Genomic DNA, 16220 nt, shown 5'->3' with positions numbered 1-16220 from the left:
ATTCTGCAGGGCTGGAGTGGGAAGGTGTACTCACTTTCAGGAGCCGCCTCGCACTGCAAGGTTTGGTACCCAAGCGGAGCGCTAAAGGAGGTTGTGTTTTCCGTTTTAATTCCGCGCGGTCCTATAGCCCACGGTATTCCTCTGCGACAGCACACAAGGCTGTATATCAACATGAGGGTGAAACGGACGCGCAATAACGGAACATCCAACCAAAAAGAGCCTGACCAATTAACAACTTACAACAATCACAAACTCAAAGAAGACATTTTGTTCATTAAGATGTCTGTTCTTATTCTGCTTTGGAAAAAGAAAAATGAATTGGAAAATATTTAAAATTTGCGCACTCAACTCATTAACCGACTGGATCGGAAATATTCGAAATGTGTACTTCTTACTACTTATTTTAGAAATGAAAATTATTGGAAGTATAGAATAGGCGTGCATACATACAATGAAACGAATGTCAACATATAAATGGAATTGTTCCCAAGCAGTTAGATGTAATAATGACAGGATGCTATATTTTGTCCGGCTGGGCTGGCAGATTGGACGCAGATGGATGTGTTGATGCCCTGAAGAAGTGAATAAAGCCCAGATCCTCCTGGTTAATGTATAATTTGCAACATATGGTATTTTAACATCCAGCCCATGCTTTAGTGAAGAGGATAACTCGGTGTAGGACTCGCTAATGATCCCCAATTATTCATTAACAGTCTCCTGGACCAGATCTCTACGGATTTTCATTTGCTAATATTTGCTCTTCAAATATTTTGTGAAACGTTTACAACATATTTTATCTGTAGACTCGGCCGAGAACATCTGTGATCGTTTTCACAGTAACATTTTATGAACAGAGAGCTCAATGGCCCATTCACCATTACCCATATTTACCTCTCATGTGCACACACAGAAAAACGTAATAAAATGGAATAATATGAGAGATTTATGATTTATCCCGTGCAAGTTCACGTGAACATATGGCAGGCGTTGTTTGAGAAAGTTCTTCGCTGTTTATCACTGGAGAGGGGACAGATCTGAGTCAGTTGCACTCTGCATCAGCCTCTAAACAAGGATACATCGGTCACGTGACAGGCCCGTGCTGAAGCAGAGGGATACAAACTGAACCATTCCCTTCAAAGCAAAATGAATAAACTCCACACTCGCCACCAACGCCCCCAAACACTGGCCAGCACAGCCCCTCAGCCCCAATCACAAGTTTAGACTGAACATCCCTGTTTTCTACACAACTTCAGGGTGATGGATACAGGGTGAAAACTAGGACCAGAGATGTTGAGGTATCACCTCCCAGGCCTCTTTCTGTTTAAAAAGCTCCCTTCAATACCCGACCCTGGTAAGCATAAAATTTACCTCTGATTTGTAGTTTAGACAGCTTTATTCTTCTGAGTAATGCCTGATAAGATTCCATGCACCTTACACACTAGAAAGTCGTTTTTTTTTACCCAACTCTGTGTTGTCGCCTTGAAAGATAAACTCGTTAAGACTGTCTGTGTTTCATAGAACACCAAGTCTCCCTGAATCTGTCAGCTGTGTCATTGACACATCGTCCATCCCGCCTCTCAGGAGAGAAATCTGAAGTGAATCACTTTACCGCAATACTTGTGCAAGAGCAGCACTGATCCGACCAGCACTTGTTCAATAAAACATCTTCCTTACAGGTTTATTTTCTGTAAATAAATTATTTTATCATAGGATATTACTACCTCACATTAAGCTGAGCAAGGCAAAATGAAATTCTGGTAACGCTGACTTTGCGTTCAGATACACATTTGGAGCTGGATATTTCTGATTTTTTTTAACCAAACCCATTTTACTTCATTGATTCTGGAACAACGCTTCACTGTCCTTTCAATCTGATTATCTAGACTATATAGGGAAATATTTCACACATGTACATCAATATAAGATGAGAGCGCCAGTGTATGAGAGCGCGCCACTGGAGACACACAAAGCGTTTGTTTCGCCCGAGTCGAACAGTCTACTCTTCCTGAATGCCAGAACAAAACCAGATAAAGTTGCGTCCCTGAGTTGCTGGGCACCTTTTGAAAGGTCAATTTTAACTTCACCACTTCGGCTAAATGCCCTTCCCTATCAGTTTGAAAACCGTGGAAGTGTGTATTAAAACTATTCCCACGCCAGTCGCGCACAGTCAGAAATCTCAGGGCGTTGAGGCATTATTGTAACCCATTTAGGGATTCAACACACATTCACTCTGTTCCCGGATGAGCCACGCAGCAAATAATGCGCGAATCCTGTGTTCTGCTGCGTTATTTACAACTTGGCAGGATCCAGAAGTAAACCGGTGAATGCGAACTTCCTCCGGGGTAAGAGGGCGGTGGGGGTGCCATGCGAACGCAGCCTCAGTTTAACCCCAGTTGGTCCAGTTTTCCAAACCGACCGCGATCACTCGCATCACTCAAAGTAGTGTTTATCTAATTGAAATTACTCATCTTGGTAAGAGAAATTAGTATCTGAATGTTAGGTGCCGATTTCGAAAAACAATTCAGCGTGTGTTAACTTTCAACACTGACTTTAGAGTTGGAGAGGACGATGGGGCTCTCCGTGAATCCGGGGAGTGTTTGTACTCCGAGTGAAAGGCCCGCACACTCCGACTATTCATGTCCCTTCCTTGCGGGTGATGCGCACCGGGACCGGGCAAAGCGCAGTGTAAGCGCAACATTCTCAGATTTCACGGAGTGCTCTGCTGCAGGAAGAGGGTGATATTAAGAACTCCCCGTTTCACGTTGTTAAAATTCCATAGATATTTCATCATACGAAAAACTCCAAAACAACTAAAACGAAGTAATGTTTATAACGGGGAAATAATGTTGAAACAGCACACATACGTATAGAGCTTTCAACGTTGTATTTCTCCTTATGTACCAGTGCAGGAGAGGTAATGTGTTTTAAATGCAAAAATGACATTAGTAAAATATTCTCTGCAGAATTCATATATTAGTAAGATATATAATACAGCGATAAAACGAAAATATCTAAATATCAGCATCTTAAAATTGCGCAATTAGACCTGATCAGTTTTCAGTACCGAATGATGGGGAATTTCGATCACACTAGTATTATCCTTTGGACTGACTTACCTCGGGAGTGTTTGGGATTACTGCATCTGGGATGGTTTACTTCTCCAACTATTCCCAGACAACTTCAGTCATTGGGGTGTTTATTTTTGAGTGTTTATCTTTTACTTTACATTTACTGTACCAGAAGGCACAGCACAACGAAACTATGTTCAGGAACTTTTCATGACTAGCACCCAAGACGCCCATATCGGCTGTTGATCTTAGTGGAACAGTTATAAACTAAAGTGCCCAGAGTCTGTTTGTCACTAAGACTGTGGAATGAATTATAAACTAAAGTGCCCAGAGTCTGTTTGTCACTAAGACTGTGGAATGACTACGAGAATGATTCCGGGAATGAAAGGGCTTAAGTATGATGAGCGTTTGTCGGCTCTTGGACTGTACTCACTGGAGTACAGAAGGATGAGAGGGGACCTCGTAGCGACATTTAAAATGTTGACAGGTAAGGATAGAGTAGATGTGGTTAGGCTGTTTCCCTTGGTGGGCGAGTCCAGGACCAGAGGGCACAATTTTAGAATTAGAGGGTACAGTTTCAAGACAGAGATGAGGAGAAATTTCTTTACCCAGAGGGTGGTGAAATTGTGGAACTCCTTGCCACGCACAGCAGTGGAGGCCAGATCAGTGGGGGTGTTCAAGGAGGAGATAGACAGATATCTAAATAGTTACGGTATCAAGGGATATGGGGATAAGGCTGGAAAATGGGATTAGAATAGTTTTTTTTCTCTTTTCTTTTTTCTTTTTTCCCCACCCCATTTCTTTTTCCCTTTTCCTTGGAGCAGACTCGATGGGCCGAATGGCCTGCTTCTGCTCCCTTGTCTTGTGATCTTGTGAACTGTAGTTGCCGTCTTGTGACTCCAGCGGTTATTTGGTTATGATGGACGATATTAGCTTATTAGGAAACAATGCCAGCACTTGGAGGTCCCGTTCATTTTGTTTTCACTATTGCATTGCTTTTGTTACTTTTGCAACTTTTTCAAGTACTCCATCAAATCTGGAAGAATTTTGCGTTGACATTGCGCTTTACTCGGTCCCGGTGCGCATCGCTCCCAAGAAAGGGACACAAATACCCGGAGTGTGAGAGTGTGCGGGCCTTTCACTCGGAGGACAAACATCTCCCTGCAAGGAAGTTGAACCAGGTTCACGGAGAGCCCCAGAGCCCTCTCCCAATCTAAAAGTTAACGTTGAAAGTGAACAAACGTTGAATGGAACTTTTGTTCGGAATCGGCCCCTAATATTCAAATACCAAAATAAAATAATAATTTTATTCATTTCCACCTGATGGAATCAGTATTTTAAAGTCAAGGGGAGCCCCAGTAGAGGACAATGTTCGCAGACTCAGCGCTGAGCTGTTGGGAAAGGATCAGATTTGCGGGCTCCGGGCAGATCACGATTTGTGATCAGTAAATAAAACTTGCAGATGCTGGAAATCTGAAATAAAAGCAGAAAATGCTGGAAACACTCAGCCGTCAGGCAGCGTCTGTGGAAAGAGAACCAGTTAATGTTTCAGGCAGATATTGCCTGACCTGCCGAGTGTTCCAGCAATTTCCGTGTTTAAATCCATGGTCCGAATCTCCTCCCCTCTTCCCAACCTGACCTCGCCTGCGTTCTCCTATCAGCGTCTCCGTGCTGACTGTTAAAAGCTACAGGAGGCAGAGACAAAAGACTGAATTAGCGCAGGAGCTGCCCGCGGGAGGATTACTACAGGCACGGCGTCGAGCACTGAATTCACCCCACGCAAGGTAACAGCAATCTCGAACTCATTGTGAGATCAATTCTCTCCATTACTGTAATTCACGAAGAAGGAGACAGTCAGAGTGGTAACCTTTAAATCGACTTGAGTTACTCGATGAGCAAACTGGAGCCGTGAACGAACTGCCGTGGAGAATCATTGAAAGGGATTCACAGTTTTTAATAAGTTTTCTTTGAAGGCTTAGAATTAAGTTCCTTATTTCTGTCTAAGTGCGCGGGATGTAAACCTTCCAGCCTTAGTCCTGATCTGCCCAGGTAGCGGCGAATTGGTGATTTTATTTCCTTGGAGCCCGTACTTTCTCGTCTTTGATTTGGTCAGAAGCACGGACTCCCACAAACGTTATAAATCTATTAGAATCGTCCATAGGATTTTAATTCTTTGTGAAATTGGACAGATGGGGTGCAGTTGATGGAAACTTTGCGGACGAACTCGAACCAGGATTTAATTTAAACGGGATTTTCGCAGGAGGGTCCGTCCTCGTTGTGCGACTGATAGAACCAATACATTGTCACACCCACGACAAACTTTAGTGAGGGATAATGCTTGAAAACATAGCAGCAGAAGGAAACATCGGGCGGGACGTAAGAGGAACCACACGTTGAGTTTAAGTGTATGTAGGCACAGGTGCAATGAAAAACTTACTTGCAGGAGGATCACAGGCAACTAGCATCCGATACACAACATTCAAAAGGAAAACATAAATTAAGCATAAATTATACACAATTTTTACGGTAAACGAACACAATTAGAACAAACGAAAATATAGTACAAAGTGGTCATAGTCTTGCTATACTGTAGTGATTAGGGTTGTGCAGGTTGAGTCAAGAATCGAATTGTTGAAGGGAAGTAGCTGTTCTTGAACCTGGTGGTTTGGGACTTCAGGCGTCTGTACCTCCTGCCGATGGGAGCTGCGAGAAGATGGCATGGCCCGGATGGTGGGGATCTTTGATGATGGATGTTGCCTTCCTGAGGCTGTGTCTCCTGCAGATACTACCGATGGTGGGAGGGATGTGCCCGTGATGTATTGAACTAACTTCAGTTATAACCCTTCTCCAACCTCTTTGGCATGTTATGGAAGTGTACTTAGTTTTGGCTTTTTCAGCACCGTTTATACTTTTAATTAAGTTAACTTCCTGTCACATCTATCAAGGCTAAAGACCACGGTCTTCTGTCCTAACCCAATCGTTTAACTGTCAGACAGCCAGTCTCATGATTTTGCCCATTTAGCCATTGGGGCTTTAATACTCCTCTTATTCCTGGATGACTGGTCTGATCGGGACTCTGTAGGACATCCTCCGGCAATCCTTGCAGTACACTGCCTTCAGTTCTGATGAAGGGTCTTCGACCTGAATCATTAACTGTTTTCTCTTTCCACAGATGCTGCCTTACCTGCTGAGTTTTCCAAGCATTTTTGGGTTTTATTTCAGGTTTAGGCACTTGCATTTTAAAATTTTCATTTACCTAGCAGAGCTTTTGGTTGCTGTTACATACCAGTGGTTCAAATATAAAAGGCAGAATCAATTAACATCCTAGAATCCCTTTCAACTTTGCTGTTAGGTAACTTGATATTAGACAGTTCAGACAACACAGTATAAATGTACAGTTTACAGCTTCTTGCATGTCAGTGTTGATAAGTGTGAGGTATGAAATTTTGATCAGGGAGGGAAGGTCACATATTGCTTGAAAAATAAGAATCCAAATGGATAAGAAGAGCAGAAGAACAGAAATGCTAATGACTGTTGACAAAGGCAGAAAGGCAAACCAAACGCTGGAGTTCATTTTTAGATGAATGGAATTAGAAAGTAATGGGAAACTTTTTAATGGAGTCTTGGCTGGACCACACAAGGGTAGCACAAGAGGCTAATGTGAGGTGCAACCTTAATCAGGCACTGCTTCCTTAAGTACATATTGTCTTACAGTTGTCCTCCAGGACATTATGCAAATACTCATTATTTAGATATCTACAGATTGTTTAACATTGTCAGAAGCTGTGTTGAAGGATAATACAGGAAGGATGTGGTAGCAATGGAGAGAGTGCAGTATCGATGGGCTGAGTTTATTCTCACTGGCACTTAGGAGGCTGAAGGATGACCTTAGAGAGGTTTATAAAATTATGAAAGGTATAGATAGATTATTTTTCCTGGGGCAAGGGAGTCTTTAACAAGATGGCACAGGTTTAAGGTGAGTGGGGAGAAATTTAAAGGAGATCTGAGCAGTAAGCTTTTCACAGAGAGGGTGGTGGTTATCTGGAATGAGCTGCCTGAGGAGGTGGTGGAGGCGGGTACAATTGCAATGTTTACAAGGTGCTTGGACAGTTACTTGGGTAGAAAAGGTGTAGAGAGATTAGTGTAGATGAGCATCACAGTCAACATGGAAGAGGTGGACTGAAAGGTCCCATTTCTGTGCTGGAATAAGATTCTGCAATGATATCATGTGATCTGGTTTACATGTGTCACCAAGATACACAAGCAATTGAGGCCGAAGTTTGCAGAGCTCCGGTTACAAAATATTCACACATTTCACATTATACCTTTTCTGAAAGGTGTGATTTCCATTGTTATGCAAATCCATGTAAATTCTTTTAATAACATCTTTAGTAACATCTCCAGTGCTTTATATCCTTTCTATAATAAGGTAACTAGATTGCAATGGTTCAAGAACGTGGCACACCATCAACTTCTCAAGGGCAAATAAGGATGGGTAATAAATGCCGGCCTTGCTGGTGACATCTTCATCCCATCATTTAAAATAACATTCTAATTGGTATAAAGAAAATAGCATATGTTTCCAAGGGCTAAGTTTGTTAAAGTCAAGGTTTATAACCAGAGAGAAGTGCAGTGCTTAGGAGAAAGAAAGTCTTACAATTAGATGTTGCCATTCCCAACCATAGGGAGGTCCAATGCTCCTTGCAGCCAGTGATCACCTAATATGCCGGTGCTCCACTGCTCTGATGACCATAATCCAAGGCCCTCAGTGCTTGACCGTCTAAATCCCCAAGATCACAAGCCCCACTTCTATAGTGGCATGACACTGAACATCTGACTCTGTGATGTAATGTCACTAATCCTCTCTCTGATCACTGGTCCCTCCCCAACCCCAACAGAACCCCAGCACATTGCCAACCCCACACAACGTCTCCTATCCAGACTGTGATTAGCCGTGCTGCCACTAATTCTCCATCTGCTCCCAACTCCCTAGACCCCTCCTCAATCTCGGACTGTGCAGTTTTCCTCATACACTGTGGAGCATCCAAAGGGAAGCGCACAATAATAGTGCTATAGTGCCCAAAGCCTCGGGCACCACTGAAAGTTGCAGCAGCCTGCCCCCCATTGCTGAAATAGTCATGAGGGAACTGTGAACCTAGAATACTGCTTTATAACTTTTCAGCCAATACAATTGAGTCTGTCCTCCATCCAATGGTCACATTCCTCATTTGAAAGCTCAAACATTTTCATGTAAGTTATGACTTTTGTCTTTCTTGCAGAACTTGAATCAATAATAACGAATGAGCAAAACTGAAGTTTGTGAACCTGAAACAATGCCACAGAAAGGTATTTAAACTGTTTCATTTTTAAAAAGCAATGGGAAAATTACAACAGTTCCAATTTATTTGACCCAAAGTTTGCTTTTTCCAGAAGTCAGCCCAATGGTGAAAATACAGGTCTGGAAGAGAAGATGGGTTAATGTTTCAGCTGCAAATCCCCATCAGAGCTTTCCTGTATCTCTACCTTCTCTTCTGAATTCTACCATAATTAAGGTTGTTTTTATTAGGACACTGAACACAAAATTCCAGGAAAAAACTTCACTGATTGCACAGGCACTAAACTTTCAGCACCACCTCTGTTAACACATGCAAGTTCCTATCTACAAACCATGATTTCAACATGCAGAAGGAACAATATCCCTGAATAATGTGCATGAAGAGCAAGGTGCAGTTATGTTAAACGAGCTTTGCTCGTGCTATTGCTTTGGATGCAAGTATTTTTTGTCAATCAATTTGATAAATTGTCAGACTGTTTATTAATGGGCTGTGTGATGAAATTTCTGATATGTTCTCCATAATGCAAATGTTGTGCCAATGATGCAGTCCATGGTTGGATCATTCAATCCCCTTAACACTCAGTAGGAGAATGCACCATGTGGTACAGTACCAACTACTGTCCTGGTTCAATATCTGGCCTACACTGACTTAGGCAGTCTTAGCTGGAGCAGTATAATTGACCTCAGTGTCATTAGATTAAAGGTGACACCAGGGCTTCTAATCCTGACCACCATCTAGCCACTTGTCCTGGAAAGTTTGTGAGAATCGTGGATGATGACAGTACCTGTGTTCCTTGTTGTCTGCAGGTTGCTATTTTTATCTAACCCTTGCTGAAACCCAACTGGGAGCTCCTGCTGCTGATGTGGAGAGCTCACCTTTCCCCAACATGATGTTCCTCAGGTGAAAGAGCTTAAAATTATAACATAAAGTACGTTAGCAGGAGTTTCTTGCACTGACTGGATTCTGCTATTCATAGATTAGGTTTAGGAACATTTTTTTAAATGTTCACTTATATTACATTGCTCTCAACCTGCAGGTGTGGGCTGCATAAATCAACTGGGAGGGTTCTTTGTGAATGGTCGCCCTTTGCCCACATGTAAGCGAGAGAGGATCATAGAAATGGCAATAAATGGCATCAAGGCGTGTGATATCTCCAGGATTTTACAGGTAAACCAGATTTACATTTTGCTTATGTTTATCAAAATATAGAGCCTGGGAACAAATCCACCCATGGAGTTAACTGATTTCCCTTCTTTTAGATATAAAATTCTGAGGTCAAATGAACTATGTTAAGCTCAACTGAATTGCTCGTTGAACCAAATTCAGCTCAAAATATTTACTCACAGTTCAAGATCAACTGGTAGTCTCACTCAAAGAAGAATGAGTATCATCCTAGGTTATAAAAGAGATGCCTACCGAGGCATAGACAAGTCAGAACTCTCTTTTACTGAACAATATCAAGACCAAAGCTACACCTCTTGGTTCCTAATGAGAATTTGATAATATGCTTCTGATTCTATCCCTTGCACTTCTAATATTACTTCAATCTCCCCACTTACCTTTTCACCTACTGAAGGTCCATTGCAAAGACGTACGGGTAGGTTAATTTGGGTTTAAAATGGGCGGCGCGGAGTCGTTGGGCCAGAAGGGCCTGTTACCATGCTGTAAATAAAACTTTAAAAAATTTAAAATTTAAAATTTAAATTTAAATCCTATTTCTGATCCAATTACTTCCCCTCTAATCTATCAATGTCTTCATCATCAGCTTGTGGAACACCACACAACATAAACTCCAACTTGTCCAAAACTGTGGCCGTTCACTTTCCAACAATAAGTTCAGTGCTCTACTCACACAACTGTTGACTTTTGTAACCCACTCTGTTAAACTTGAAATCTTCAACCTAGTTCCCAATTTGTTTCACTGACTCATCCTAATCCACCTCTATAAAGTTCTCCAGCCTTATGTTTCAGCTTTTGACGCTTTGACCTCCTGAACTGCCCTTCCTTCCTCTGCCTCAATATCTAAACCCTATTTTCTGGCTCTCTCTCCCCATTCCTTTATATTCCCTCTTCCTCACATGTGAAAGCCTCCCCAGAACGTGTCTGTTTGATCATGGTTTCTGCTAGTTCTCTTCCTTATCACCGCCTACAGGACATTATGGATGTTACAGCACCTGGTAATTACATCTTACTGCTCCCTACCAAACTTAACGTCTTCTCTCCATTGCAGGTCTCCAATGGTTGTGTGAGTAAGATCTTGGGCCGATTCTACCAGACGGGCTCTGTGGATCCAAAAGCAATTGGTGGAAGTAAACCACGGCTGTCAACCCCAGAGGTTGTGGCAAAGATTGCTCAGCTTAAGTTGAATAATCCATCAATGTTTGCCTGGGAAATCCGTGGAAAGCTGCTGTCAGAGGGAATCTGCACCAGGGACAAAATTCCTAGTGTGAGTTTGCAATTCAATTCCCTTTTCTAACTGTGAACTCTACCTTCAGATAAGAACCAGTGACCGGAAGATGGTGAGGAGAGCAATGTTCCATCTCTAAAATGGTCAAAGTCATAGAACTATGGAATCTAATTGAGAAAAATGAAGTTCACTGTGATGGGATAAATGTCTCATATACCTGTCAGTTGTAAAGACCCAATGCGATGGGGCAGTTTCAGTGGCTTACTCTTAAGCTTGGGCTCACATGATGAAAGTGTTTGTGATTGGGTACAATCATGATAAAAGCTATCTCCCTTGAGTTGTGCAAGTTTACTTGTGACATGTGGTGATAGTCTGTCTGTAGGGTTGAAACGAAAAAACTGTTGGAGATGGGTGAACTTTACTGTGCCCAGCCCTGGACCTGGCTGACTCTTCTGCACTTGATGCTGGACCTAGGTGAAACTGAAATGCTGGTAACTGGCTCTGGTCTCTTTCAGGTGTATAGGTATCTGTGTCAGTTCTTTTACATAATCTTTTTACATTTATCTTTGACAGGAAAGTTGCATTAGGATCATCGGAACAGGAGCAGGCTATTCTTCCTGTCAGACGTCTTCATTATTATTTGATCATGGCTATTCTGTATTTCATTAGCACATCTCTGTCATTATTCCTAGTTCCGTGAAATCTCCACCTAACAAAATGTTAGTCTCTAAACATTCAGTCGATAATGGCCTTTTGTGGAGAGAGTTCAGATTGCTACTCCACATTGTACTTTTTGATTTCACCCCTAAGTGACATAGATTTAACTTTAAGAATTCCCTATCATCTGGAATAGTTTCTTCATCAAATTCCTTTATCATTTCAAAGACCTCAATTGGCTCACTCCTCTATTTTCTAAACTCAAGATAAAGCGTGCCAGGCTTACACAAACATAATTCCACTTTAACTCTTCAACCCTGATATCCTTCTGGTGAATCTGCTAGCTTCCTGACTGTGCTGATCAGAACTATGTTCAGTACCTTGACGGAGTCTGACCAGTCCCTCATTGTGCCTTGCACAGCACTTTGGACCATGTTTCTATGTTAAAGGTGCTAAGTAAATGCAAGTCATTGTTTTCGTTGCATCAGTAAACTTTGAAATGAGTAACAGCAAAACAATACATTTGTACAGCTTTGCATCAACTGTTCAGAAAGTGCTGTTTGACAACAGACTCCTCAAAGAGTTCACATGGACGTACGTGCAGACAGTTGTAAATTTTTTTGCATCTTTTCTAGGTTTCATCTATTAATCGAGTTCTGCGCAACCTGCATTCTGACCTGCAATTCTCTACATCTGAGAACTCAAGAAGAGGGAAATGGACAGAAGGTAGGACAGCTTCATAGGAGGAAACAATTAGTAAAGCAGAATAATGAACAATAACCAAGGTCATGCGAGAGTACATGATCTAATTCACTCAAGTCCTGTGTTTGGTGCCTTACCATATCTCCAGGTTAAGCAAAGCATGATTTCAAAATTCTCATCCTTGATTTCAAAACACCCCATGTTCTTACCTCTTTCTGTGCCTGTAACTTCCTCCAGTTCCATAAACCTCCAAAATATCTGCATTCCTCTAATTCTGGCCTCTTGTTGATCCCACAGTTACCATGGCCCTAAACTATGGACTTCATTCCCTATTCATTCTCCTCTCTACTCTCTTAAAACTTACCTCTCTGACTAAGCTTTTGGCAACCTGTCCTAATCCTAATGTGGTTTGCAACACTTTTTTGAATGCTAAAGTGAGGCACATTGGTGTGTTTTTGCTACATTAAAGGTGCTAGCTAAATGGAAGTTGTTGGTACTATTGCTGATGACCCTAAATTATAAGCTATGTAAAGCTAACCACTAACATGATTGAACCTTGATTATAATTTAAGGAACTGAGAAGTTAAGGCATAGGATCAAGATGACACTGCTCCACCATTATTTATCCCATTAATCATGCTTTTTAGAGGGTTATCACCATTGTTGCCTCTCTTCCAATGTCTGAAGTTTGTATTTCTACCCCTTGTTGAATCAGTGATATGTCAAATTAGTTATCTGACCTATTGATCAGGACATAGATTGCAGGTTTAAAGGAATAAAACCACCAGCACTATCTCAGGGCAGCTAGGAATAGGCAATAAATACAGCTTTCCCCAAATTGGCCAAGTTCCCCATATAGTTTTAAGATGTATCACATTGTGCCTGGTAGTCCCTGCTGCTCAGTTAGATCATGTCTGTTCTGTATCTTTTCACGTAGCCACCTTTAATCTGTACACCTTGGTACCCATTCTGAAAACAAATGTATTAATCTTGAAAATTGCAAGTGTTCCAGCTCCCACAGGTATTTGATGTCAAGATTCCAGATTTCTGAAAGCCTTTATGTTAAATAGTGCTTCCTGATTTCTCTCCTAAATTTAAAATTTTGACCTGTTATTCTTGATTTCTCATTTGGAGGAAATAGTTTACTTGTACATACCTGTGCAAACTGTACCTACCTTATGATTATATTTGTTGCTTATAGTTTTGGTTTTCTCCCACAAGTGAAAACATTACCCAATGTATCCCCTAACAAACTAATTCATAGTGCTTTCTGCCAACCTGAGAAAACAGTTGTGGTTTCAGTTTAAAATCTTTTCCAAAGGGGGCCTTTCTGGAATGGAACACTCCTTTCATACTGCACGAAATGTAAACCTGGATTCCATATGGAAGTCTGTGGTGGGATCTGAACCCCAAATTTTCCAACTCATCCTAAGGATGGCTTGTGTGACACATATGAAAAATAATGCTTGAAGGTAGTTTTCTTTGGTTGGCATCTAAGAACATTACTGAGAAAGTGTAGAGAGAACTTTGCTTTGTATCAAATATGCACCATATTATCATTGACTTTGATGGATACTAGATGCATAAAATGTTTCAATTGGAGAGCAGACCTCTCATTTACTCAATTTGTATTCTTTTGTCTCAGATTATGGAGAGCACGGAATAAATCAAGCTCCAAATATCTTGGTATCTGATCCTGCCAAGGATGTTCAGCCAAATTGTCAGCAAAAGAATCGAACTGTTTTCACACAAGAACAAGCTGAAGTGTTGGAGAAAGGTATGGACTGCTGAAAGATCAGACTGGGCAACAGCAAGCTGCTGGTCAAAATCCCACAGATTGTAAATGATAGGATCTGCATTCAGATGGCACCGTTCACATCCTCAGGGCATCTTCACAGCTGTTAAATGTCAAAGTACAAAAGTTGATGTGCACACAGTGGAATCCCACAAACAGCTGATGGACAAGCAAGCAAACATTTTGTTTTGGTGTTATTGGTTGAAGAAAAGACACTGAAAAGTGCACTACTCTTTGTTCAACAGTTACATGGAATCATTTGTATTATGGGTAGGGATTGGGATTGAGTTCCTGGGCCAGTGGAGCCTCCCATCGCTCCTGGGCCCACAAGAAAAGGGAGAAAAGTGGAGTTATTTAGACTGCTTCTGGTTTAACATCACAGCCTAAAGGTGATACTTTTGACAGTATTGAGCTAACAGTCTGAATCATGAATGAAGCATAAATCAACATCTTTTTGGGTCACTTTATAAGAGTATTAACTCCATTATGTTTTTCAGGGGAATGTTATTGTGGATAAAGGGGAGAGGACTGGAAAGTATTCACCCTATATAATTATAGGAAGATATACAATCAACTTTAGATGATTAATACAAAGCACAACAGGGAGGAGAAGCAAAGCTTAGATTAGAAAATTCATGAGAGTTTGGAAACAAGCTAGCAGTCAACAAAAAGGCAACTGAAAACAATATTATCAACAAGTTGAAAATAAAAATATGGTCACAAAATTGATGGCACCAATGTGGGGATTTGTCTTCATATTGCCAGAGAAAGCTGGAGAATAGACAATTCAAGAACTGAGTTAGAATCATTGGTCACATTAAAAATGAAACAACATGGAAGGAACAAATGCAGTAGAAATTCTAACACTGAACAATGCAACTCATTCATGTCCATCTCACTAATGCTGCACTTTAACCTGTGTTTCTGTTGTGGTTTCAGAATTCAGAAGAACACAATATCCAGATGTATTTGTGCGAGAGAAGTTGGCATCAAAAATATCTCTTCCAGAGGCTAGAATCCGGGTGAGGATTTCACCTCTATTCCAGAAAACTATATTCCAAACTGTATCAATTAACTGGAAACTTCTCCCATAACATTTCTATCTGTAAGATCTTGGTGCCGGTGACAAAACTCCTTTGTTGGAGGTGGAACCTGCAGAAATACATCCCACCACAATTTGCAGTTTTAGTTAATGGTAGGAAGTGGTGGAATGTGGTGCGATCTGACAATGGCGGGGGATTGGAATTGAGTTCCTACACCAGTCTAGACCCATGAGAAAAATGAAAAAGCTGGACCTTATTGGGCTCCTTCTGGCTTCTGCTCCTCTCCTGGCCTTATTCACCTGGTTACAGCTAAGGACATCCAGATAAAATTGCATTCAGTTCATAATGATATCATAGTATCTGATGTTCATCCATTCTAATCCTGCTGGGCTTGGAACCTGGCTCAGTACAGCAGGTTTAAATTCAAAATAGTTGATTTCTGATGGCTCTGTACTGGGTAAGTAATATGGGTGGATGGATTAAAAACCTTTATACCTGAAGTCTTGGTTAATTCTAGAGAAATTTCCATTGACAAAGAAGCACAAGGTTCTGGCTCTAGGTCACAAAATTCATTGTTCCCTTTGAGGTTAGTTAGGGTTACTGGAGACAAATTCCATGGGAATAATGGAATGGAAGGAATGAAAATGTTTTCCATGGCCTGCAATATCCTTGCTATGGAAGAGCATGCTGAGAATGTGCAGGCACTGAATGCTGCAGTGAGAGATGTGGAGGGAAAGCCATTTTACTTACAGTAATCAGCCCCATGACAAACTGAATGTACACCAACAGTACAATGTTGCAAAGGGCTAGAGGTATCCCCTCTGCAGAGGTAGTACAGAAGTTGGAATAGTTCTTTAATATTTAGCCATTTGAGAAGGTGGGCAGCTACAAATCTGACACCTGTGACCAGTAAAATGGGACAGTGATTAACTTGCATTGAAAGACTTAGAAACGTATTGTAGATTTTAAAGAGTTTTCCAGTTGTGCAGTGAGAGGTGTATGTGTAGCTTGAATGGTGAAAGGTTCCAATCTAAGCTGTTAGACCCACAGAACCTCACATTTGATGTGGCTGACAGGAATACAACTTCAATGGAGATGGTGGTCAAATGTGTCAAAGAATTCCACCTCTTCCCAGCCACAGATGTAAAGGGAGGTTACAGACAAAAGACAATACCCAAAGCTTTGATCCAGAAACAAGTACCATGTAACATC

At 41.3% G+C, this 16220-nt stretch overlaps 1 protein-coding gene across 1 annotated transcript in view; it reads left to right on the top strand.

Moving 5' to 3' along the window:
- The first annotated feature begins 2568 nt into the window (after positions 1-2568).
- The window catches only part of LOC127580550 (paired box protein Pax-6-like), a 31037-nt gene continuing 17385 nt past the window's right edge, over positions 2569-16220 (top strand). The window contains exons 1-6 of the mRNA XM_052034136.1: positions 2569-2685; positions 9392-9571; positions 10635-10850; positions 12104-12194; positions 13816-13947; positions 14905-14987. Of these exons, the coding sequence (XP_051890096.1) occupies positions 2569-2685; positions 9392-9571; positions 10635-10850; positions 12104-12194; positions 13816-13947; positions 14905-14987 (819 nt within the window). The remainder of the gene's footprint in view (positions 2686-9391; positions 9572-10634; positions 10851-12103; positions 12195-13815; positions 13948-14904; positions 14988-16220) is intronic.

The sequence above is a fragment of the Pristis pectinata genome, chromosome 19, assembly GCF_009764475.1.
Source record: "Pristis pectinata isolate sPriPec2 chromosome 19, sPriPec2.1.pri, whole genome shotgun sequence".
In the NCBI taxonomy this organism is placed as follows: domain Eukaryota; kingdom Metazoa; phylum Chordata; class Chondrichthyes; order Rhinopristiformes; family Pristidae; genus Pristis; species Pristis pectinata.
The sequence above is the reverse complement of the archived record's forward strand: the minus strand, read 5'-3'. Positions and strand labels throughout refer to the sequence as shown.